This window comes from Phasianus colchicus, chromosome 1, assembly GCF_987193195.1.
Source record: "Phasianus colchicus chromosome 1, bPhaCol1.hap1.1, whole genome shotgun sequence".
Lineage (NCBI taxonomy): Eukaryota > Metazoa > Chordata > Aves > Galliformes > Phasianidae > Phasianus > Phasianus colchicus.
The window spans coordinates 47,670,796-47,695,418 of NC_143436.1; the positions used below are offsets into that span (position 1 = coordinate 47,670,796).

A 24,623-nucleotide genomic window follows, 5' to 3' on the forward strand; every position below is an offset into this window, starting at 1 on the left:
CTTACTCTTTCTTTACTCTTGACTTTAGAGTCAAGGATATGGCTAATACCTGAGGCTGGCTTTAATGTCATGCATAGTGTTTCCAAGTATACATTTTTCTATCGCCCTACTTACCAGATTAAGGTCTGTTAGGTTTCCAAAATTATTAAATCTATTTCACATGTTATATGGGATTTGTTTTCCTTATTAGCAACGTTTAATTGCTAATTAGCTTGACTCAGAGTATTGAATAATATGTGGGAAAGGGGCAAATCCTCTGAAGAGCAGACAAATGAATAAAAGACAGGTACACACTGCTCCACACACATCTATCCACATGTGATCAGATAGTTCAGAATTTCATTTGAAAAGAGATAAGCTATTCATATCACTTCTTATTAACGTATCCAATGCCATTTCTGACAATAGGGCTTAGAGGCCCCTTCTGCAGTTTTATTCCTTCAATATGTCTTTGTACAATCAACAAATATACAATTAGCAGAGCAGTTAGGCTGGTATTTTACAGGTCATAACTAGAAGGATTATCATGGTGGATAATCAAAAAGAAATGAAAACGCTCACCTGTGTCCTAGGATCACAGAAAAACTCCAAAGGAAGCAATCTCCAGAAAGAGACCCTTCCTCATTGTTAGTCAGCCCTTAAACAGGGTCTAGGAGAGGTGGAGCCAGGCTCCACCCGTTCTGGTCACACTGGTGATTTGCCTTTACCTGGGCTGACTCAGTGCTTGCCTCAGGTGATCAATCAGTGGTTAAGGCTGTGATTCAACAGTTCCCATACAGACTTCTTCAAAATGTTCACATTATTTTCCTACTGACTTAGCACTCAGAATATTGACATAGTGACACAGGAAAGAATATGTTCGGAGAGCATATTCAGCCTACCAAGGGATAAGTGGATTTAGTCCAGAGAAATCATTTTAGAGAGAAAAGACTGAAGGATAATGCTGTACAGGTATTACTGAAGAGCTAGGTACCACTGAAGAGCTGGAAAAATATAACCTTCTCCAGCAAGATTATTTTTGAAGTTCAGGTGGTATGGAATTCAAGTTCTTACTTTATCTAAATTTTCATGCAAGCACTAGTACAAAAATTGAAGAAATTGTGTTTTCAGATGGAACTACAGGAGCCAGATTCATCTACAGTTTCTCAAGCACTGCCTGACTGGTCATTGGATGTAGCTCACTCTGAAAGTAATGCCTCTGATTTATGTACAAACCACAATAGATACAAAGAGCACTATTTACTAGACCAAACTGTAAGTTACAGAAAACTATTTTTCAACATAATCACCATCATTAGCTGTGCATTTTCACCAGTGATGAACAAAAGCCTGCAAGTAGCACTTATAAAAATCTGTTGTTCCAGCAGAGGTGACCTACTGTCACAGTCACAGATGCACAAATGCAACACCCACTGCCTCACTGTGCTCACAATGACTATTTGGTCTCCATCAATGTTTACCAAGTGCCAATGTAAGTCAGTGGGTTCAATTTTTTTCCATACAGAAGAATTCCAACGACATATGCACTTTGTTTCATATGCACTTTCAGATGCCATTTTATCAGACTGCTCCTCTGCTGCCATCTGTTGCATGACAACAAAAAGTAATGAAATGTTGGTGGGATGGTTCAATCTCAACTATTATAGCACTGAGATCTGCCTCTGATGTCATAGGCCAACATAATAAAACAGGAGGCATTACTTTCAGAGCCCTTTTACACTGATTGTTGAACACATTCTTTGTAATACTTAAATATAATTACAATGAGCTTTGTGATGTTATTTTGAAACTGACAGGAATAAGTTTATAATATTAATTAACACTACATTTCTCTTTTGTTATGGAACAGACTGTATCTTTGCCTTGGATAACTGTGCAAAGAGAATGAAATTAGAAACAGCAAATAAGAAGAGGAACATAAGGAACCTTAACAGGCTACATCTGCTGGACAGATTTAAGGGGACATAAAAGAAATGGTTTGAGACAGTACCAAGTACAACCCCTAGCAGCTCTACTACTTCTTAATAATTGTATTCTGTTGAACTTGGTTATAAAACAGGGAGAAAAGGGATAATCTTCACAGATGAAAAGCTCAAGTTAACCTCGTTTGAGGAATGCCTAGGCAAATTTTGGTGTATTGTAAGCAATATGATGAAGAAAATGAAAAAAAAAAAAATACAAAGAAAACAGAGTTTAAATTTGACCTTCATAGGCATTTCATCTGGAAGAGAGATCTTGTTGAATTATAGGTTAGAACAGGCTGGTAATTACCTTTTTATTTATTTATTTACCTGGAAGTGCCAGTGTCCATTTGCAGAAGAGGGGAATGTTTTTATTTACCAGCATTTATTGACTACATTTATTTCTATATGGGCCACTATTTTCCCCTTTCTCACCATGTGAGTTTTTGGTAATCAGTAAGGCACCATTAATAGACAGAGACACACAAAATTACCCTCTAGCAGTGAAAGGCACTTTCTTTTTTCTTTGTATTCTCCTCATTTTGTATTTCATTTTTAGAAATTCCAGAACTATTACTAACTGAATAAACAATACTTGAAGAGTTTACACAGACATCATAGTTTGATTTACTAAATTATATTATTATAAATTAGATATTTGAATAAGAAACCAGCATTGACATGTATGTAGCCTACTTCAAATAGCACATAGGATAATGTCAAATAAGGGAACATTCCTCCAGCAGAATAAATGTTGACTGCACCTAGGAATACAGTAGAGCCAGGAATTTTGAACTAGACCTCTTAGTCCAGTTTCTAATACTTTGATCTTTCTGCCACATATCTAAACAGCTACAGCAATATGCTGAATATTGTGACTCTTGAAAAAGAAAGATAGAGCTACAAGCTTATCTTTAAGTGTAGGACTGCTCTTGTTTCAGAAATATCTGGTCACTCCTTTCCTCCCCTTATAGGTAGAACATGACACTGAAACAAATTAACTTAATCAGAAATTTAAAAAAAAGATCAGAAGACATTTTTAAAAGAAACATAATGTGTGACTGAAATACTACTTTTTCCTTGTAGAACAACAACATATCAAACATGTAACTCTCGAATTGCGTACTAGAACATTTGAAGGAGAAACCCTGCTTTCTTAGATGAAACACATAACCTTAATCCTAGCTAGAAAGCAGGCCAAATAAAAAAAACAAAAACTACATTAGGGTCCAAAAATGAACTCAGAATTTGTAACTAGGAAATAAATTCAGAGTGGACCTTTAGATACCACTGTAAAATGAGAGAAGAACTGCATGCTCTTTAAGAGATGAATGATGTTAAGAATTCAATGAAAATGTAGAGATTTCTGGAAACTTTCTGTCCATGAAAATACAGATTACAACGAGATTAACTAGAGACAATTGCTTACGTTTTTGTTGCATATATGAACTTCATAGACTATTTTCTGATCTCAAACAGAACAAGAATATATGCAGAACTATCCTTTCAATTTCACAACACAATTATACGCCCATGAAGATGTAGGGAAGTTAACATGGGTTAGAGAATGATCCATTATTCTGACTGATTAAGCAGAAATGAAAAGCAGAGTGACAATTTCTGCTGCAGGTGCTGATTAAGCCAAGCTGAAGTTATGAAGATGTCCACAATTTTGCCCTCTTTGATCTTTAAGGCTGAGTTTCAAAAGAACTTCAGGGATACTCTGTTATAAGGCACAGAGCTATGAAATCAGAGACATATCCCTGTAAGCCCTGACTGCCCTCTTCTGGACTGAATGATCTTGCACATGTAGTGGTCCACTTATGGTCAAAGTTGCATAAGAATCATCTAACTAACAAAATATTCACCTGAATATTAAGCTTTTAATCTTTCATTTGTGTTGTCATACAAAATTCTTACTAAATATACATACATTATTATCATCTCACTTTGACAGAAGTACATATAATAATGACTTCCTCTTGCAATAGAGTGGACTCTTAATACTTTCTGTTTAATGGTAATAGTTGATGTCTGGATTTACTGGCCTTCAACCTGAGGTAAAAAACAAAGCTAATAAAATCAAGGTCATTCACTCTGAATTCTATAATACTTCTATGAAGTCAGTCTTGCTGCAAATAAAGCTGTAAAATATTATATACACCACAACAAAACTGCATTCAAAGTTTGTCCTGTGTATAGAATTGTAGAATAATAAAATTGCTTGAGTTGCAAGGGCCCTTAAAGATCATCCAGTACCAACCCCCTGCCACGGACAAGGTTGTCAACCACTAGATTAGGCTGCCCAGAATCCCATCCAGTCTAGCCTTGAGCACCTCCAGGGATGGGGCATCCACGGCTTCTGTGGGCAAACTGCTCCACTGCCTCACCATCCTTCTAACATCTAACCTGAATTTCCATTCTTTTAGTTTAAATCCATCCTCCTGTCCTATTTTTATTTGCCTATATATAAACTTGCTCTCCCTCCTATTCATGAGCTCCATTTAAGTACTGGAAACTGCAATGAGGTCTTCCCAGAGTCTTCTCTTCTCCAGGCTGCACAAGCCCAGTTCTCCCAGCCTTGAAAACAAGACAGGTGCTCCAGTCCTCTGATCATCTTTGTGTCCTCCTCTGGACCTGCTCCAATACCTACATGTTGTTCCTGTGTTGACAACCCTAAGCTTGTAAGCAGTATTCCAGATAGGACTAGACTAAACCATTCCTGTCTACTTGTTGCAGGTTATTTCCTCAGTTAAAGAAGTTCAAAGCAAATAACACAATCTATATTCTCACAACTTAGCTTCAAGCAACCTGATAGTAAGGTAACTTCTGAAATCCATGCAGACAACAGCAATGGTTTTGTTTACACTGCTGTTAACAAGATGATCTGACCTATGCTAAAGCACAAACAGTTATATGTGGACTGTTTTCCAGCTAACTAATAAAAAAATATTGCAATATGCAGTTAGTAGGGTAATATAGTGCTGCAGTAGAACTTAGTGGTTTTCTACTTGCAAGAGATAGATTATACGAATACCTGGGGTCCTGTTTCAAAACAGAGGATTTAAAGAGAATTAGCACTGAAGAATCAGCAGAGTAGGGAATTAGCAAACACCAAGTAAAACTACTATCCCCAAATTAAAAATGAAATTTTCTCTAATTCACAAAAATTTACAAGATTGTATTGTAAATAGAGGCAAAATTATGAAGATTTTAGAACTAGACAGAAGCTTTTTCTTCCTGCACTCATCCAAATGATACTGAATCATTCCAGGTTTCCTAAGGAAAACATAAAGAGCCTTAGAATCGAGTAATAAAATACTAATGGCTTATTTAGATGGCAACTCGTAATTTAGAAATCTTATAACAAGCATTTTGATTGTTTCAAGGAAGGCAATGGAAAGCTACTTGCTGCAGCTACTATTAAAATGGCTTCCATCAGTATGTTTTTCTATCCAGTGAACAAGAAGTCCCTTAAGCTTAATAAACATAACATTTCTTTTTTCTTTTAAAAAATCATGACAGGCACAAACATCTGCGTATACAGTGTAAAGAGAAACACTCAGCTGCACAGAAATCCTAAATTGTTTGGAACTAAACTTTTTTTTCAAGGCACAGTTCCTCCATAAGTCTGGCAATTCAAAGAATTATAATCAAGAAACGTGGGGAAATGTAATTACCACTGTAGATATGGAAAAGAAATGAGGAACTTTTCACTGAAACCATGGCTACTTAAAAAAAGCAGTAGTAAAGCACTATATCTGCTGCTTGCTGAGCATTATTATTCAAAGTTCAGCTTTTATCAGTCCTGGTGAGAGTAACACCTCAACAACTTTTCCGTGAGAGACAATATTGATCTGTTCTTTCTGGATTGTGCTATTCTCTTTACACATGCACATCCTTTGCCTCTTGCAGAATTACAGCATTATTTATCATTTAAGGAGCTAAAAAGACCTTAACGATCAGCAAAATAAAATTTTAGTCTTTTCATTCCAACTAAGATTCTGTCAGATCTGTGATACATATTAAATGATTCTAGGTTATAAACAGCCTGTGGATGGGGAAATGAGGTAAAATTTTACTACAATTATTTCATTTATTTATGGTAAATAATATTATTTTACTTATAGTAAATTGTACTCAAGAAACACTGATTAAAAATACCGAGAATTTCAGAACCAGTCATATTCCTTTTTTTCCTTAACATTCTAGAGACAAACACAAGAGGAAAATCAGCTTCTACTCAACCCATAAATCGAATCAGCAACGAATTAGAAACTTACAGTTCTAATAAGCATGAGATAATTCCGGTATCAGAACAAATGAAACACAGTGATTAGAACTTACTGAGTGCAATCCATTGTAAATATAACCAAATGAGACAAAATGAAAACAAATACAGATATTACGAAGAACTTAAATGGAACTGTGCAATAGCAAAAATCTGGAAAAGTTCCTTATCTGACTGCAGTGAATTTTCGTTCCGTTTTCTTAATTTTGTTTTTAAACATCAGGACATGTCCAGTATCATTGAAATAAAATTATGATCACTGAAGAAAATTTCAAGCAGAAATAACAAAATAGCCCCAAAAAAGATAGAACCAAACAAGCCTAGATACCATTTAAATTAATTATTTCCATTTAGGCTTGAAAAGTCTTGCTATTACTATTAAAATAGGTGCACTCTTTTACCTTCAAAGATAACATCTCAACCAGTTTGAAAAAAGAACTACAAAAACGTCCTGACTTTTAACTCTTTCACCATCATCACAGATTGGATTTCTCATTCTTAGCTTATTTCAAAGAAAACAATTCATAGAACCATGAAAAGATTCATAATAAAGTATTATTTTTCTTTAACTATGAAATTTAATTTTTTTATGATCACATAAAAGCAACAAATTATCCACTTTTGAAATTTTCAACACTATCAACCAGAAATGTATAGGATTCACCTCATTTGAAGACCATTTGTCATAAGCCTACTGGTAAATTTGTACTGAATCTCTGTATTTACATTTATTTTTCATTTTAGTGATCTACTTTTATTCATATCTTACATACAGCATCCCTTTAAAAGAAATAACTTTATCTGCAGGTCATGTAAGCTAGCTGTCAAAGACATTTGTTTCAATACACAAACATTCCCAAACACTGTAGTTTTCTGCTACAGGTTTAACCTAAATAAAGCAACTTGTATATGAAACTTGAAGGGACAGAAGTAGCTAAATGAATGCTTTATTCATGCTTGCTCCTGAAGTTTTGTTCCATGGTGAGGAAACGATTTTAAGGCTTTTTAAAATGTTTTCATTATGTAAATCTCACTATATAGATCAAACCCTCATAGTTCCAATCACATTATCACTCTATGCAATTCATACCATCGGAATAAAGATATTTAAGTTCTGCAGTAATTAATCCCATTACTACTGCAGAAACAGTGCCAGGCTACTTAGAAATCTTTGCTTCTCTGTCTTAATTGATGGCTACATCATGATTTCTATTTAATTTTTCCAATTTAAATTCATATTAGAATATGCTGACCTGAATCAATGTAATTTCCAAACAGACATTAGCTAAATTCTTTGCACTGCTGTAAGATAAACTTGGGTTTATTCAAAATCCAATGCACAGCAATAAAAATACTTTTATACTATAGGTCATGTTAGATGAAGCCCCTTTGCTGAGCAACATAAAAACTTAAGGAATAATTCTGTGTATTTATAACGAATGTATATTGCTACTGACGACAAAGCAATTCCAGCTGAAACGCACAGATCTATCATTTTATAAACATCTGATGATACACAAAGTAAACTTTCTATACCTGGAAGTTCTCTCTCTTCAGCACTGTCTTCCAGAGATCCAAAGGAATAGTTAGCTGGACTGATTGTAGGAGTAGAAATAAAACTTGGAGAAGCAATGGATGAGTTGATTTCAAAATAGTCATGGCTGTGATTTGTTCGGTGAAATTCCAGAGAAGATACTATTGATGTGCGCTGCTTGGGCTGTAAGAAAAATAGAAGTTTGGAGTAAAAAAAATACAGACTTTATGCATTATTTTTATTAATTTAATGTTAATTTAATTTAATACGTTTACATAGGGTTTCTCTCTTTTTATGATTTTTATTTGGCCCAAAGGCTATACTTGTAACAGTAAGTTCATATGAAAGGCCGTAGTGATTTAGAGATAATTACTTTCAAAAATTTGGATTAATCTTTAATAGCATATTTTAATTCTAAACAATTAAATTCAAAATTAAATAAGGTTTTACAACCTTGCACACAATAACTGCAATCATCATTTGCTAAGAAAGGGAGCTCTTCACCAGCTGTGTTACTGGATGTATCATGCAAAACAATGAGTCTACTAACACCTGTATAAAGACATTTCCAAAATAATACCTGGCACTCATTAGTCAAAAGCACCCTCTACTATTCACTTTATGAAGGGCTACCTGACGTATTCAAAGACTGCAATGTCTGAAAGATTAACAGAAAAATACTAGCTAAAAAAAGAGGAATCAAACTTTCTTAATGAAATTTCATGAAATACATCTTTACTAGTTCATATCAATATATACTATCAAAGTAAACCTCTGAACTAGCTTCACTTCATGTTCCAGAACAGTTACTGAGCTCGACAAACCCAGGCTGGAACTACGCCATAAAGTACACCCAAGAATTTAGTGAAAGTTGCTCCATTTTCCTATGGCCTTTTGCAAAAAGACCAACCTAATGCTAGTCCAAAGTAAAACCCATGAAATATATTCAGTTGGAACATCAGGTCAGGAATAAATTATTCACTCCACAGATCTGCTCCCATTGCACTGCACTCCTTATTAATATATATATAACCTTAGTGCTCTAAGTTACAGACTATAAGCCACAGACCACTGATGATTTGCTAAATAGCCTGTTGCCAATCTGCAGCACTGTTCTAGCTTCACATGCATAATATTCCAACCTCATTATGCTCCTTTCTGTTTTAGGTTCAATGACCTGAAACATTAAGTGCCTTCTCCTAAATAGTCCTGCATCCCTACAGTTGTTTATATATATTTTACCCCGCACGACAGTGAAAAATATCTTGGGAATTGCTGTCCAAGGTACCTAAAACTGGAAACAAATAAATAGAGAAAAAGAGTAAAGGGACCTTTAATCTTCTCATTTTAACATGGTAGGTTTAATAGGTCAGAATATTTGTAAAGGTCAAGAATTTGCTACTTATTAATCTCAAGACTAAATTACTGTCCTGGGAGCAGTCGTCCTCAGACAATGAAGCTGATCACCATTCCTTACTTAGAACTAGCTATTATAATATAGTCTATTACAGTGGAGCAATTTTCAGTTTTGTTTGTGGTCTACTTCATTTTTAGGTTATGAGACCTGCAATGCTTATGTTACAAATACAAAATGAGACTATTTTCACTAAAAATTTATACTTCCTATTAAAATATCAGACAAGAAAAAGAACAGATTTGTATAATGCTGTTCGCTTACGATGTGCTGAGCACAAAGCAAATTAACTATGTCCTAGTAAAAGTGACAAAAAATTGCAAAGGGTAAGTTTGGGCATTCATCTGGAACGCATTATTGTCTACTGAAGGGATTTACATTCTTTAATAATTAAAAATAGCTTTAAAAAAAAAAAAAATGACTCCACGGGCTACTAATTTCATGAGAGAGTTCAGTGGACAGGGATAGATTCCAATACCAAACAATGTGGTTAAAAGTCATTGTTTGGGATCTATGCCAAAATAACTCTCAGATCAGTAAAAAAAATATTCATATGTATTAATTAAACCTTTACTGCACACTTGCTTGACAACAAATACATCAGTGCCCTAATTAATTCTAGAAGATAAAAAGGTCTGTGATCACTTAAAAAACTTTTGCTTGCTTTTACCTGAGCAACGGCATCTGTGGTTTTGCAGGAATTCAGCTTCTGATTTGAAATGGTGTCACCTCCATTAATGTGATGTGCAAGAACCTGGTTATTCCTTAACAAAGACAGTTGCTATATAGAGTGGTGGTCCAGCTCAGTTTTCCCAAGCAGCTGCACAAACAACTGCTCAGGTCTTTTTCAATTCAGGTTTCCAAACATTCTCAGCAGCAAAATGGCAGTATCTTATGCATTCTATAGCTTTCTGCTAACTTATGGCTGATCAGGTGTTTCGCTACACCTTACTGTAGTATTACATGATATTGTAACATCTTTAAAATCTCTGACAAGAACATCTGTGTAAGCCTTCAGGGAAAAAAAACTGTTCTGAAGCTTGTTTTACAGCTCATTTTAGTATGCAAGTGCTCATAACTTCTAAACAATATATCCATCAATAAATAGCCATGATTTTCTCTGGAGACATGGATTAGTGATATAAAATAAGTCTACAGCAGTTTTCAAAAATAATTATGGAAACTAGAAATACGTTTTCTATTTCTTCAAGTTAACATGCAACCATCTGCTGACCTGGGTGATACAAAATTCTTCCTATGTTATTTTGAGCTGTATGGTCTCTATTTTTGTCAGTACTGTCCTAATACAGACATAGAAACAACTAAATAAGTCTAAAAAACATATCAAGTCACCCTGACAAAGACACTGTCAATACAAAAGCAAAAATATATCAATAAAAATAATAGAAGACACTGCAATAAAAGAATTTAACTTTGAAATCAGATCCAATAAGAATATTTTCATTTTCATAGTGAATGTAATCAATGGGAGATGCCACTTTGATCACTGCTGAATCACAGCCTGAACCTCTGATTGACCACCTGAGGCAAGCAATGAGTCAGCCCAGGGAGCACAGGTGAAGGCAATTCTCCTGTGCTACCAGAAGGGGTGAAGCCTTGCTCCACTTCTCCTAGACCCCATCTAAGAGCTGACTACCACTAGGGAAGGATTTCTTTTGCAGTTTGCTCCCTTGGAGTCTTCTCAGCAAGCTCAGGACAAGGGTAAGTTTTCCATCTGTTCTTCTTTAGTGTGATAACCTGTTTAGCCTAACTTTTGTGTATATTTCTTAATTGTAACATCTGTATATTCATTGATTATACAACTGCAAAACACAAAGGGCATCAAAATATACATATTGATTTACCTTTCTACTAAATGTGCAAGAAGGAAGCTACATGCAAATTTTGTTACCGTGACTTGCAAGCATCACTGTAAAGATGCAAAGGAACATTCAAATATTTCTCAAAACACTTAAGAAAAGGACATTTCTCCAACTTTGAAGTACTATGTAATACAAACTTGTAACTCCACCTTTTCTTATCTAGAATTTGCCTACAGAGTACCATCACAGTCTTCACAGAATTATTTTTCATAATACTTCTCTACATTATAGTAGAATTAGTAGATCTGTTTTACAGATGCTGAAACAGGGTACAGAACTCTATCAAATGACAGATATGCGACTCATTAAATCACTGTGAACCAAAAAGCCTGAAGAAATTCTACACTCTTCCTGCTAAATTTCATCTGCCCTACATAACGTAAAAATAAAATTTCAACTGGTTTATACCAAGCAGAGAATGTATGATAGAATAGAGAATTGAATTCACATTCTAAAACTCTAGCTAGCATGGAAAATATAGACATACCAAATAAAGTAAGAGGCTACAGCCCTTTCCACCAGGCTCATCTCATATACATAGCACTATGTTAGTATGGCCAAGTAGCCACATGAATCTCTAACTTTGGTATCTGCCCAGATGGTTTTATTCACCTCGTTCTTTGATCAACTCAGTACCACCTCAGAAATCTTCCTTTCTCCACATTCCTTCTTTAATTCAGATACTATTATCTTTCCACACATTCATTCTTATATCTAATCTCAGCCTCCTCTCTTTTATTTTAAAATTATCTTCCTTTGTCCTATCAGATTGTATAAAAAGTCAGTCTTCCTCTTGATTATAAGCTCCTTTTAAGTACTTCCAATCCACCAGTTCTTTTCCACAGAGCTGCTCTCAATGAATTTTTCTCCCAGCCTGTGCATGTACCTGGGATTGCTCTGACCAAAGGGCAACACCTTGCACTTGGACTTGCTGAATCCTTTTACGTTCACATGGGCCCATTTTTTTCAAGCTTGTCCATCTTTGGATGACATCCCTTACTTATGTTGTATCAATTGCACCACTCAGCTTGGTGTCATCAGTAAACTTGCTGAATGTGCATTCAGTCCCACAGTCTAGGTCACAGATAAAGATGTTGAGGAAGACCAGTCCCAAGATGGACTCCTTCTGCGGGAAACCACTTGTTATGAGCCTTCACCTGAACATGCAGCCATTGACCACAACCCTCTGGCCATGACCATCCAAACAATTCTTTATCCATCGAACAGTCCACACTTCAAACCCATATCTTTCCAATCTTCTTCCAGCTTCTGTAGAGGTTTCACATATACTTCATTAAATCTTATAACATTAATAATTTTCTTGCTAAAAGCCTGTGGAAAGATGGCTTCTTCACTTTTTTCTGCCTCTAATTACTTCAGTTCTGATCTGCAGAAATCAGCAGGCCTGATTCATTCACTGATGCTGTCAAAAGTCACTTGGTTTATAGGATCTAAAGTAAGATCATCATGTACCTTGAAAGTGTAAAATCTAGAAATTACAATGGATCTGGATTTGATTAATTTATGTAACCTACATGTGAAAGACTGCATTGAACCAGACTCCAGAATCAATTATTCTGTCAAGTCTCAAAATACCATGTTAAGTAAGCTGAAGATGAACTTCCTTTTAAACAAGATAATCTAGTCTATTAAATTCATAAAATTTCATCTTAAATTCCAACTACAATTAAAATAAAATACAGGCAGTTTCAACTCATCTTTACATTCTTACTTTTATTTCTCAAAATCTTAATTTAGTCTAACAGCAGAATGCAGAAATTACATAGTGACTAGCAACAAATACATCCCAAGCAACCACAACAGGGAGCTTATAAAACCATGAGAATAAATAATAAAAATAAAGTGGTTTCACTGCTGTTGTGCTTTTTTTATTCCTATTATTGTAAATTCTCTACCAATAGCATAAGGCAGTTTGAAACTAAGATAATTTTTAATGGCATTATGAAAGTGCTAGAAAATTGGTAGGCTGATTTTCAGTTTCAGGAATAATACTATTTCCATCCAGCACGAGCGGTAATTGCATGCTTCACAATGATCTCATGGTCAGCACACCTTGATCATCTTAGTGACACACTCAAGGATGGCACAAGCATGCAGTTTTTTTCTCAAGCCTGCGGTTAGAAAGTCATTTGATATGATTTGATAACATAAGTGTAGTGCTTTCTATTCCTGTGTTTCTGATCTCCCCTGGGTGTGCTACACTAGCTCCTGCTTTAGATGTCTTTTACTGGAGTGTATTAGTGAAGGCACTTCTACCTTCCACCTCCAGTCTTATCTCAGAAGACAAATGAGACTAGGAATGAATAAGGGGAAAAATGGTTCTTTTCCCAGTTCTCATCTACCTTGTTTTCTACATTCAATTTAATTGCAAACATGTTGCAGCCATGCATTGTAAGATGTATCAGTTCTAACAATAAGAATCATAACACCTTTGCAGTGGTTTTCTTCTTTGACAGATGTGACAAAACTTTGAAAATACTGTTATTCCTATCCTGGGAGAACATTTCTTGAAATAAGCTCCAAATTGTGAAAAATAAATATGATAAATAATAGGAATGTCTTACTCCTCAGCCATAAAAACTTTCCAGCTTTCAAAGATAAGAAAATGTTATTTTCACTTAAGCAGTTGGAAAATGGCTGTTGTATTCTTTAAAAAAAAAAAAAAAAACAACCATCCAAACAACAACAAAAAACAGCTCAGTTTTCAGCTGTTAGCAATATCCCATTTTGACCTACAGACTATGAAAATTGCTTATGTCGCTACTTTTGCATATTACAGATTTCACAGGGTCAGGGTGATGACTGCTTTTTAGGTTGCATGCTACAGAAAGCATGCATGTGTGAAAATGCGGTCTATTTTCTGATGATGATAAAAGATTATTCGGTAACTAAGGTGCTCAAAACTACCCAGTACTATACTGAAACAAAGGGAAATGCTATCAGTCTGGTTGGAACCTATCACAGAACTACAAATAAGGCTTTAAGCTTTGAGCTTTTGAATGCATTACTTTCTCCAAACATTATATTTACTAGAGAAAGGCAATTGGCAGAGATTAGTTCACACCCGTCTATGAAAATAAACTTTCAGAGTAGGGTCTTCAAAGAAAGAGAAAAACTGTCAACTGGGAATGGACCTTCACCCACTGAAATATCAAACTAGGCCCAAGAGAGAGAATTATACAGGACCATAGCTGTATGGAGATCACGTTAAGAATTTAACAGTATAGATTACTTGAATTCAAGAGTTCTGAGACCTCTGATGCTACTTAATTCACTAGTGTCATATCTACCATGCATTATCTTCACACTCAGTGTTTTACCAACTCAGAACATTATGAATTCAGATATGAAGAATGTCCAGTTATTTGTATCATTTCTATTTACACTGAAATAGGAAACTGAACCAAGAGAATTCTTCCAGGTATAGAGCCAGCTTCAACCAAGAAAATGGATGCATGTTGAAGTGATATTTTAAAAGAATAATATTCCTTACAATAGAGTATTCTTCACAGAATCATCAAGGTTGAAAAAGACCTACAAGATTATCCAGTCCAACCATTCTTGTGCCTTAATTTAGTCTTGTACATTGTTGAACAATGATTTAACATACTCACATACACTGCTTGCTATTTTCATTAGTACTCTGTATTGGGTAGTTATGTTTATGTTTTCATATTAGCTCAGCTCTAATTAAAATAATCTAAATAGAATTGTGTTTTATAGTCACATGACAAAGGAGGTATTTTGCAATGCATCTCTTTAATAACTTTTGGTTAAAGTTTTACTAGGTATTCACACATTATCCGTTATGCTCTAAGGAAATTTTTTGAAAATATCCTCTTTGGAGCTATACATCTTCTACCCACTAATTCTATAGTAAAATAGAGAAAAAGGAAAATTAATCCTGTGAGGTAATTCCAACCATGTATTGTTTTTTTTTTTTTTTAACTTGGTACTCAGTATCATGAGATAAAACAATTTTATGACGTTTGTCCTATCTTTAGTCATGAACACATGAATTACTAATCACATCTTAATGTACTGACAGTAGATCTCTTCCTTCTTTGTTTTCTTTTAGTTTTTAAGACTACTTGGGAGCATTATTTACCTATTTGTTTCTTTGTTCACTCATTTCAACACCATTAGAATGAGAAGATACCAAATTGTTTGCAGTAGATTTGCATAGATATTTCAAAGGTCTATAAACAAAAGTAAACAGAGAGAGTTTTTTTTTTTAATATCTACATATCTAGAATTAAACTTATTGACTGATATGAACTACCTTAAAGTGCTTTCAGACCTAATGGATCTACAAAGCCTTGAAAACTCTACATAATGCAGGAAAAAGATCCAGACCTGCCACCTGTGGAACACAGAATACATTCTGATTTTAGTTGGTTTGGGAATACTCAGTACTTTTCAAAAAATAGTCTGAATTTTATGATATCATGTACGCAGGAATGGTTTTAGTTTGGAGGGATGGAGTTATAAATTAAAAATCATAACTCTCAGACAACTAATGTAAAGATCATACATCAAACCACCAGAAAAAAACAACAAAAAAAAAAAAAAATTACATCAATCACTGCAGATCTTAGCAAGAATGAGATGATGAAATTATTTGTTCCTTTGTCTTTTCACCAGAAGCCCTCTTTACATTTCTGAAACAACACTTTCAGGAACTTTGCTCCCACCTATAAAATGGGGGAAATAGTAATTTACAATAGATAAAATACAGTCCACATTTACACATAAAAAGCTGTACATACAGTTAGTCATTTGAAGAATGCCTTAGAAATTCAGGAGCATATGCAGGTGCTGGATCAAATTTAAGAAATGAAGAATTTAAAAGGTGAGAAGTTAGAATGACAAGTGGCCATTGACTCAGAGATGAACAGCACTCGCAAAACAGACAGTCTCTTAGGAAAAAAAAAGATGTGTTTAGTCTGTGAATTTCTGGAAGAGGAGAGAGGAGAGGCCACTGTGTTCAACGCATATACATGTGAACATATTCAGAATCCATCATGACTGCCATCATATGATCTGGCACATCCTCTTTCATGCCATGCCAAAGAAAGCAGGGGAAAAATGTGGCCCATACCATTGCCTCCAAGCCCAGCTTGCCAGGTTTATCTTTTTCTACTCTCTGTCACCCATCTGCCCTCACTTTACTGCTAGAAGGCAGGAATCTTTGGTCCTTCCTGCAGCTGCTCATGCATACCACAGAGAGTAGTTAACATGGTGTTCTTTCTCATGGTGGGTAATATTACATGTACAACCCTCTGTGGGGAAAAAAAATAAATGTGAGTTTGAAAATAACAATAAAAGTTGAAGGACAAACCTCCGCTGGCAGTTTCATACAAGCTACCAAAGCCTGCCCAGTGCAAAGCTAGCTGTTGCTAGTATCCCAGTCTGCCTTTCATTGGCCAACTGACTATCACTTTCCTGTGCTGAGTGCATGAGAAAAATGAGTAAAGAGAAAGGACTGACAGCTGTTTCGTAAATGTATATTGTCCTTGTTTTGCATCTATTTAAAATCTGTTTATTTTGTTAGAAATGTGTAAAGATTCTGGCAGACAACAGATAACTAGTGATTTTGTATGTATTGTATATCATCGTTCATTAGTTTTACATGAGTGATGAGAGGTCAATCAAGAGTAGAAACCCATTACCTTAACCTACAAAGAGCATTCCAGGTAAAACAATGCAAAAGGCATTGAATAAAGGAATGAAATACTGTAGGTAAATTAACATTAATGGTTTGCAAACATCACGTGGCAAATATCTACCACTTCTTTGTCTAAATTTCTGAGTTGATATCTTTAGTGCTGAGATTAGATAAACTGAAAAAAAAAAAAAAAAAAAAAAAAAAGAAGAAAAAAAAGAAGAAGAAAAGGGAGAATACTCAGAACACTGAAGAAATGACCAGAAAACACACAAAGAAAGATGAAACATCAAGGGATTTGAATGCTGGAGTGCATTCAACTTCTGTTCACATAAGCATATAGATTTACAGCTTACATTAAGCACCAGCCTACATGTGTCCTGTTGTTTTCTGTGTAGGTAATAGGCCCAAAAGATAGAGAGATTAGTGAGTGTGGTGAAGTTCTGAGCATAGATACTGCATAGCTAGCTTTTGTCCTACAGAGTGATGAGAATACTGGGAGTCAGTAAATAGTATTATTTAAATTTGAACATAGCTCCCCAGAACCTGCTGAATCCATTCAGAGTTAACTAACAGGAGAACATCACCATTCAGTGTTCTGGGTCCATCTGTTGGCAATATCATGATGGAAACAGCTTTTTAATTGCTATTTTCAATAAGCTATCACACAACAGCTTGTTCCAACACTATTCCAATACCTTTCTGTTTGCTTGCCACCTACTATAAAAAACAGCTTAGAGGAAAAGAGGGATTTTAGTACTGTACTGATGTCGGGTGGGAGGGACAGAGAGACTACGGGAACAAACAAAACAAGAAATAACTATAAAAAGAGAAAAGAAGATGAAGCAGTTATTTTAGACCTCCTGCAATCTAGATTTAAACCAGGATGTGGAACCCAAACTACTTCAGTGTCACAGAGGAACAGTCTGCACCAGCCAGTGGTTAGAATTATTGTGCATTGACATTGTCAGCCACAGGAAGCTAGCTAATGACTCCTCAGAGAGGAATGGCAGGTACACACAGCAATTACCTTTTATTCTCTGAACTGTGTGCTCCAATGAGCACTGAAAGAAGTTCCACCTCCACCACTGTAACACGTACACTTGTGCGGTACCAAACCAATCAACTCTACATAATTCTTATAAAAAAACCACATCTATCAGCTTGCATCTCACATAAGTTGCAGCAACACACTGATCGGGCAAAGCCTAGATCCACTAGTATCAAAGTGGTCCAGCAGCAGAGATCAGATCAGCAATGAAAATGCATCTGAATGCAGAAATGGGTGGAAGATAAGTCTTTTTTTTTTTAATGATTCACACCAATAATATTTTACAACTTGGTGGCTAGTTGTCAGAGCTCAATTTGGCAGATCTTTCTAATTAGGGTACCCTGAGATCTCTTCTGGCTGACCTATGCTGTTACATGATCTCGTGATTCTAAAATAAACTCTTCCATGCAGGTTACTGCCATACTACTGAATCCAGTTCTAAGTACTACTAATTTCAAAGACAGCTCATAGATGAGGCCCAAGATATGCTAGAGAAATACTAAAACTTCCAAATTAAGACATATGGACAGCTTCTCTTCTACCTTAAATCAAAACAAAATGCTCTTCTACCTTAAATCAAAACAAAAAACAGTGCAGTAGGGAGAATTTTGTTACAGTATGATCTCACTAGGGCCCACAGACTATAACAAATGTCACCATTTGTCTGCACCCCCTGACCTGCTTTTCTTAAAATACTGTACTCCTTAAAGAGCTACAAGGTGGCACCCTGATATCAATGTGCTAAAGCACACTGTTTACCAATACATTAAAATGTAAAATGCCTGAAAGTTGAGAAATAATGCAACATAAGAAGGTAGGTAAAGTCAAGAATGTATAAAATATATGGGATCATGTAAATAGAGAGAGAAGAAAACCTGAAAAGGTAATGTGCCATTAATGCTGAAAAAATAGAACATAACCTTGGAAGAAAACCAATAGTACATAAAAATAGAGAATGTTACATAAAGATTTAATTGACTAATGCTAGAATAATTTACTAATAGACATGTACACTGTTGAGATCATTCACAAAATATTCTCTATCCTCCTGTTATCAGAACAGCTTCCTAAGTACAGAAATATTTTGTATTCTGCTTATCTATCTTTGATCTGTAAATATGTGTTTAGTGACAACATCCTAGAATACGTGCATCATATCCAGCTTTTATAATGAAAAATACAACTAACAGGATGCTTATGGTGATCACCTACCTGAGGACGTATAACTTTTACTATATTTTTAAGAGCAGTGTCTGGTGATGGAGGAGAGCAGTCTGGTGTTGGACCTGTAGAGCTGTTTCTATGGCTACCAGATCCTGGTGCAGTAATTGCTACCTGAGGTGCATTATCTGTGAATAAAAATAGAATGTATGTGAACTTACTAATACTTTATACATTTTAAAATAAAAAAAAATACTTTTAAAACAAAGTGTTACTCAAAACACTATTTCAACTTCCAAACACTACTGAAATATAAATGTGTTTGGTAAGGAATGTGCTGTGTATCTCGGTTTATTTTTTCAGTACATACATTTATTCCATGTTAAGTCAGAATACAGCATACAAAACCCTCCACAAATATATTACATTCGTTACTCTGAATTACTAATTGTGAATCCAGGTGCTATCAAGTATGCTTGAAAACAGACTTTTTGATGCAATTCATGTCTCATCCTGGCAATTCCTAACATGTAAGACACAGTTCAACAAATTATAGAAACACATTCTTGACTTGGAGCATGCCATCAGCCATCAGTCACAACTTCCCTGAACACGAGGAACATAACTGATTAGAGAGGATTAGTTATACAGAAATGTGCTCAGCTTCTCAGATGAAATCCACATCCTTCCTAGAGCTGTGTACTACAATCTGACTTCCTAGCAGCATCTCATCCAGATAACCTACACCTGGCTTGGAAATATCTACATACATGCAGGTACACGAGGAGCAGATGTTCAGAAATATTTTGTGATGCTGTTATCACTTTACAGCACAGTGAAGGGCCATTAAAGGGACCGAGAATGTCATTCTTACATACAGTTAGAACAATGTAAAGTTAGTGAAAAACATTTCGGAGCACAGATATAACTTCCCAGCTGTGATGGTAACCAAGCACCAGAATGACTTAGCAGGAGGCCAAAAGCTTTGCATTATTTCGTGCTTTTACAACTGTATTATAGAAATTATGGTTTAGTTCATATTCTGGAATTTTTCCTCTGAGAGTGCATGGTCATGGTTGTCTTTATGAGCTTGTGAGTTTACTGAGTACCTTTCTTTCTGGGTCACAAAGACACATCGCCTCAATATGCTATAACACCTGCCGTTCTACATTACATTGATTACATTCAAATCTCATATTTAAGAGCCTACAGGGTTCACATTTGAAAGCCTATTTATTTGCAGTTTAGATGAATTGTCAACCCATCCTTTCGCTCTGTGGGCAAATACACTACAAAAACAGACAAGCAAAAGTAGCTCCAGTGTCATGAACTAGAGAATTTTTTATAAGGATTTGATGAGAAGACACCCCCAAAAGGCCTTTCTCACAGTGCGAATGAATGTTAAACAGAAGTTCTAGGAGACACCGAACAACAGATTATGGTACTGCCAAGACACACAGTGATACAGGTGTCATCTAAGAAGCTAAGAAATAACGTCTTGAAGGATGAATGTTCTATGTGAGTCTGGCTAAGAGTACTTACTGTAGTTAGTTATTTACTTACTGTTGTGAGAAACAAGCAGAAAGATTGATTCAGATAAACCACAGATTGATTCTGAACCTATGAAGAATAAAACCTTCCTGGTATTTTAGCTGTCCGTGGGTTTCAGTCACTACTCTTCCACAGTGAAGCCCACGTGGCTATGCTTAAGCACTCCTGCCCTTTAGCTATTAAGCACCTGAAAGCCTTTACAGTGAAGTCAGGCAGTCTTGCAGCTGGGTTAAGTATTTTATGGATGTTTCTTTCAAAGGCCAGATAGTTATAAAAACAGATTGATGTTGATGGTAACAAATAGGTTTTTTTTTTGCTCACCTTTTCAATTTGTTTTAAGCCTTTGACAATAGTCACTTCAGCTTTTGTTTACTCACTCTTTAAATATGCAGCAGAGGTAACAGAGGTCTTGTATGAACAAGATTTTGATTTTTCCACTGGGATCTGAAGCTGCTGCTTCTTGATCCTGTTCAATAACAGGTCACTAAAGGCTGGTCCTACTACAGTTCTACCTCAGAAGCATGGAACTGACTGGAAGTGAAATTCTTGGAATGAAGATTTATTGGAAGATATTCATGCGAGGAGACAGGGCTGTTAAATGTCTCTCTAGATAAAGCTGAGAAAGAAGTTCTTCAGCTACAGTGTATGCATAAATATACATAATATTCCACACTCACAAAAAAGAGTAGATACAGTCTTTCCTTCCTAGGGAAATAAAGTGGTAGTATAAAAAAGGATCAGGCTTTTAGAATCTTAAAAAAAGAAAACGGGAAAAAAAAAAAAAAAAAAAGGCTTAACAAAAAAGCACAAACAATCTTTTTCTTTAAAATAAACAATCCAGAAAAAAAAATCCAACTGCTCAATATTTCAGGCCTTCAGTACTCCCTCAAGGGAATAAAGCATTTGACATGTAATGGTTTCTTGTAAACAATTTCTCTATTGTGGACAGCTGTTTATTTTCACAGTAGGATCTTCCCATTAGGCAGCCGATAATGATTTACTACCTAGGCCTGTTTCATCAGGCAGAAAATATCACCATCAAATTAGCTACTGCAGTCAATTTAGGGGACTTTTCCTGTTACATATACAGTACTCATTTCATTAAGAATAAATTGAAATATATTCTTTTTTGTAATTAAATGATATAATAATTATGTTTTCTTTTTTTTTTTCTTTTTTTGCTGGTGAGAAACCTTTTTTTTTTTTTTTAGGTAACCATAACTGTATCACTGGAAGTTTCAGTGCATCCTTTCATCACATAAAGAATTTACCCACCAAGTTTACCGAAGGAAGATTAACTAGTGTACTGAGTTTCTGACAGGTGCTATAGGCTGGGCCAAAATGCTGACAGAGCTGTCATTCTCTTCTAGTTTCAGCCTCAAGTTACAATAAGTGAAGAGATGTTACTGTACAAGTCAGATAACAGCAGGTTCCAGGGATCATCTGGCAGTTAAATTACTGAAGTGCAGTATGTTTTAATAATATTCCTTCCTGCCTCTATTATACATGACAAACTGAAACAGGAATAATGTTACTGGAGCCAATTCTGATTTAAAAAAAAAAAAAAAAAAAAAAAAAAAGGATACTAAAGGCAAAGAAAATGAAAATTAGGGAAAGGAAAATACACCATTTTATTTTTCCTGTGTTCAAAAGAACCAAAATAATTTGTCAGCCAAGGTTTTAAAGGACAGAAAATATTACTATGCCATCATCAAATTTACCAAAATCTCATGGATATACTGAAAAGATGGTTATTCTTAGTCTTCTCATAGGATTCAACAGGTTTCTAGATCTGAAATCTTAATACTTATCAAGATTTAGTGTGCTACTTCTCCCAGTTTCTGAAGTATATACAGAACAGGTAGCTAGTATATACAGCAGTGGTCACACTCATGCTTCAGAGACAAGAGATACAGCATTTCTATCTTTTCTCACTAATCTTTTCCTTACGCATTAAAAAGATGACAATTGATAACATAATTGCTTGGAAGTTGAACATCACATTGTTCCTGCTGCTTTTTAAGAGAATATTCTTACATTCAAGGTACACTAATATTTCAATTGGAGATACACTCTGTGATTGTATACTGGTGAATTGATTTCATTTACACAAAAATATGAATATTGAACAAATTGAGAAATTCAGATCAGGTTTTTACTGGTCTATTTCTGTTATTCCATATTTCATCAATTGTTATTTTATATATTCTTTGGAAAAAAAGCCAAAAAAGAAATTTCAGGGCATTGAAAAAGGTTATGTAATTGGGTTTCTGAAATTTAAAAATATAAAAGTTTTTAAGTCATTTGCTTTGGGATGTTTATTTTTTACAGCATCTACTTATGAGGGTTATAAGGAAGGAAGGAAGCAGCAAGCGAAGCACCTCACAAGATCTCTTTTTCACCACACTGTCGTATATAATCAAATTGTGAAAAAAGACACTTTTTGTTCTACATGTACAAGGGCTGATTGAAAGATAATACCTGCTATTTAATTATGTTGACCCATGATGTCAGCACAGATGTTTGTGGTGCAGCAGTAGAGGATGAACCTTCCCACAATGTACCATTACACTTTGTTGCTGTGTGACAAATGGCAGCAGAGGGGCAGTCTGACAAAATGGTATCTGCTAAGAAAGTGCGTATGAAGCAAAGGTGTGTTACTGAATTCCTCCATGAGGAAAAAAATTGCACCCATTGACATTCATTGGTGCTTGCTGAATGTTTCTGGAGACCAAACAGTGAACGTGAGCACAGTGAGGAGGTGGGTGGTGTGATTCAGCCTTGGGGACAGTGATGTGAAAAACAAGCCATGTTCTGGATGCCCATGCATATCTGTCACACCACGAAATGAAGAGTGTCTCAATCAGCTCATGTTACTGAATCTGTGGATTATGACAATGGAATTGTGTACACAGCTGAATATTGGCTTCAAAGCATTGGAAATGATGGTGGCAATGTTGGAATACGACTAAGTTTGTGTCAGGTGGGTCCCACAAATGCTCAAAAGAACAGAAAGTGCACCATATGCCTGTTTGTCAGGACCAACAGAACCAATATGAGGCTGAAGGTGACAGTTTCCTGGATTGCATCATTATGAGTGATGAGATGCGGTGTCACCATTACAAGCCAGAGTCAAAACGGCAGTCTGTGAGTGGCAACACATGAATTCTTCACTGAAGAAAAAGTTTAAGACATATCTCTCAGTAGGTAAAGTGATGTGCTCTGTATTTCGAGATAGGAAAGGGGTGATCTTTCAGGATTTACTAGAGCTCAGACAAACCATCAATTCTGATCATTACATCATGACACTAACCAAACTGAAGGTGCAAACTTTCAGAATCAAGTGAAAGAAGAAGACAACCTTTGTCTTGCAACATGCCAGGCCCCATACCACTCTGAAGGCAATGAAGCACATTGCCAGTCTTGGCTTGACTAGTACACATGTTGTATAGACTAGATTTGGGGCCTTCTCACTTGAGCTGATGAAAAACTGTATGGGCAACGTTTTCCTTGCAATGCAACATCAAAGCAGTTGTGAAACAGTGTGTTCGCTCTGCTGGTGCAGATTTTTACAAGTGAGGCATGCATGTTCATGTTTATCACTGGCATAGTGCTATTGTGCTCTTTGTATCTGTTGTAGTTTCCATAGAAATAAATTGGAGGCATTACTTCTGGAGCAACTATGTAATTAGTCTTGTTCATAACAATATTTTTAATTGTGAAGGTTCATTATCATCATATCTAATAAAAAAGATGTTATATAAGATTTAACATCATAACCAATCTTTGCACAGAACTAAAAGTTGGTCTGCTGTTGCTGCCTTTACATGGTTCATCTGCAATGCAGTCTCTCAGTGAAAGAATTTCTGAATAAAATTAAAAAAAGTCCATTACATACTGTGTTATACCTGACTATTTAGTAAGACTGATTTTTGAAAAAGAAATTCAGGGCCTAATGTTAAATTTCTGAGCTCATATATCGGTAACTAAATTGCTTTCCAATGAAAAGGCAGTAAATTTTTACTCAAAACTCTGAGCCAATCAGAAACTTAACTTTAGATTCACATTATGTGATTTCTCTAAATACAGAT

General features: G+C 35.4%; 1 protein-coding gene across 2 annotated transcripts in view; it reads right to left on the reverse strand.

The window, feature by feature from the left end:
• Positions 1–24,623, reverse strand: part of ANKS1B (ankyrin repeat and sterile alpha motif domain containing 1B) — a 409,696-nt gene that overhangs the window by 253,466 nt on the left and 131,607 nt on the right. For both annotated transcript variants that reach the window (XM_090140258.1, XM_090140254.1), the window contains exons 11-12: positions 19,033–19,169; positions 7,789–7,969 (exon numbers count right to left, since the gene is read on the reverse strand). In XM_090140258.1, coding sequence (XP_089996384.1) covers positions 7,789–7,969; positions 19,033–19,169 — 318 coding nt within the window. The remainder of the gene's footprint in view (positions 1–7,788; positions 7,970–19,032; positions 19,170–24,623) is intronic.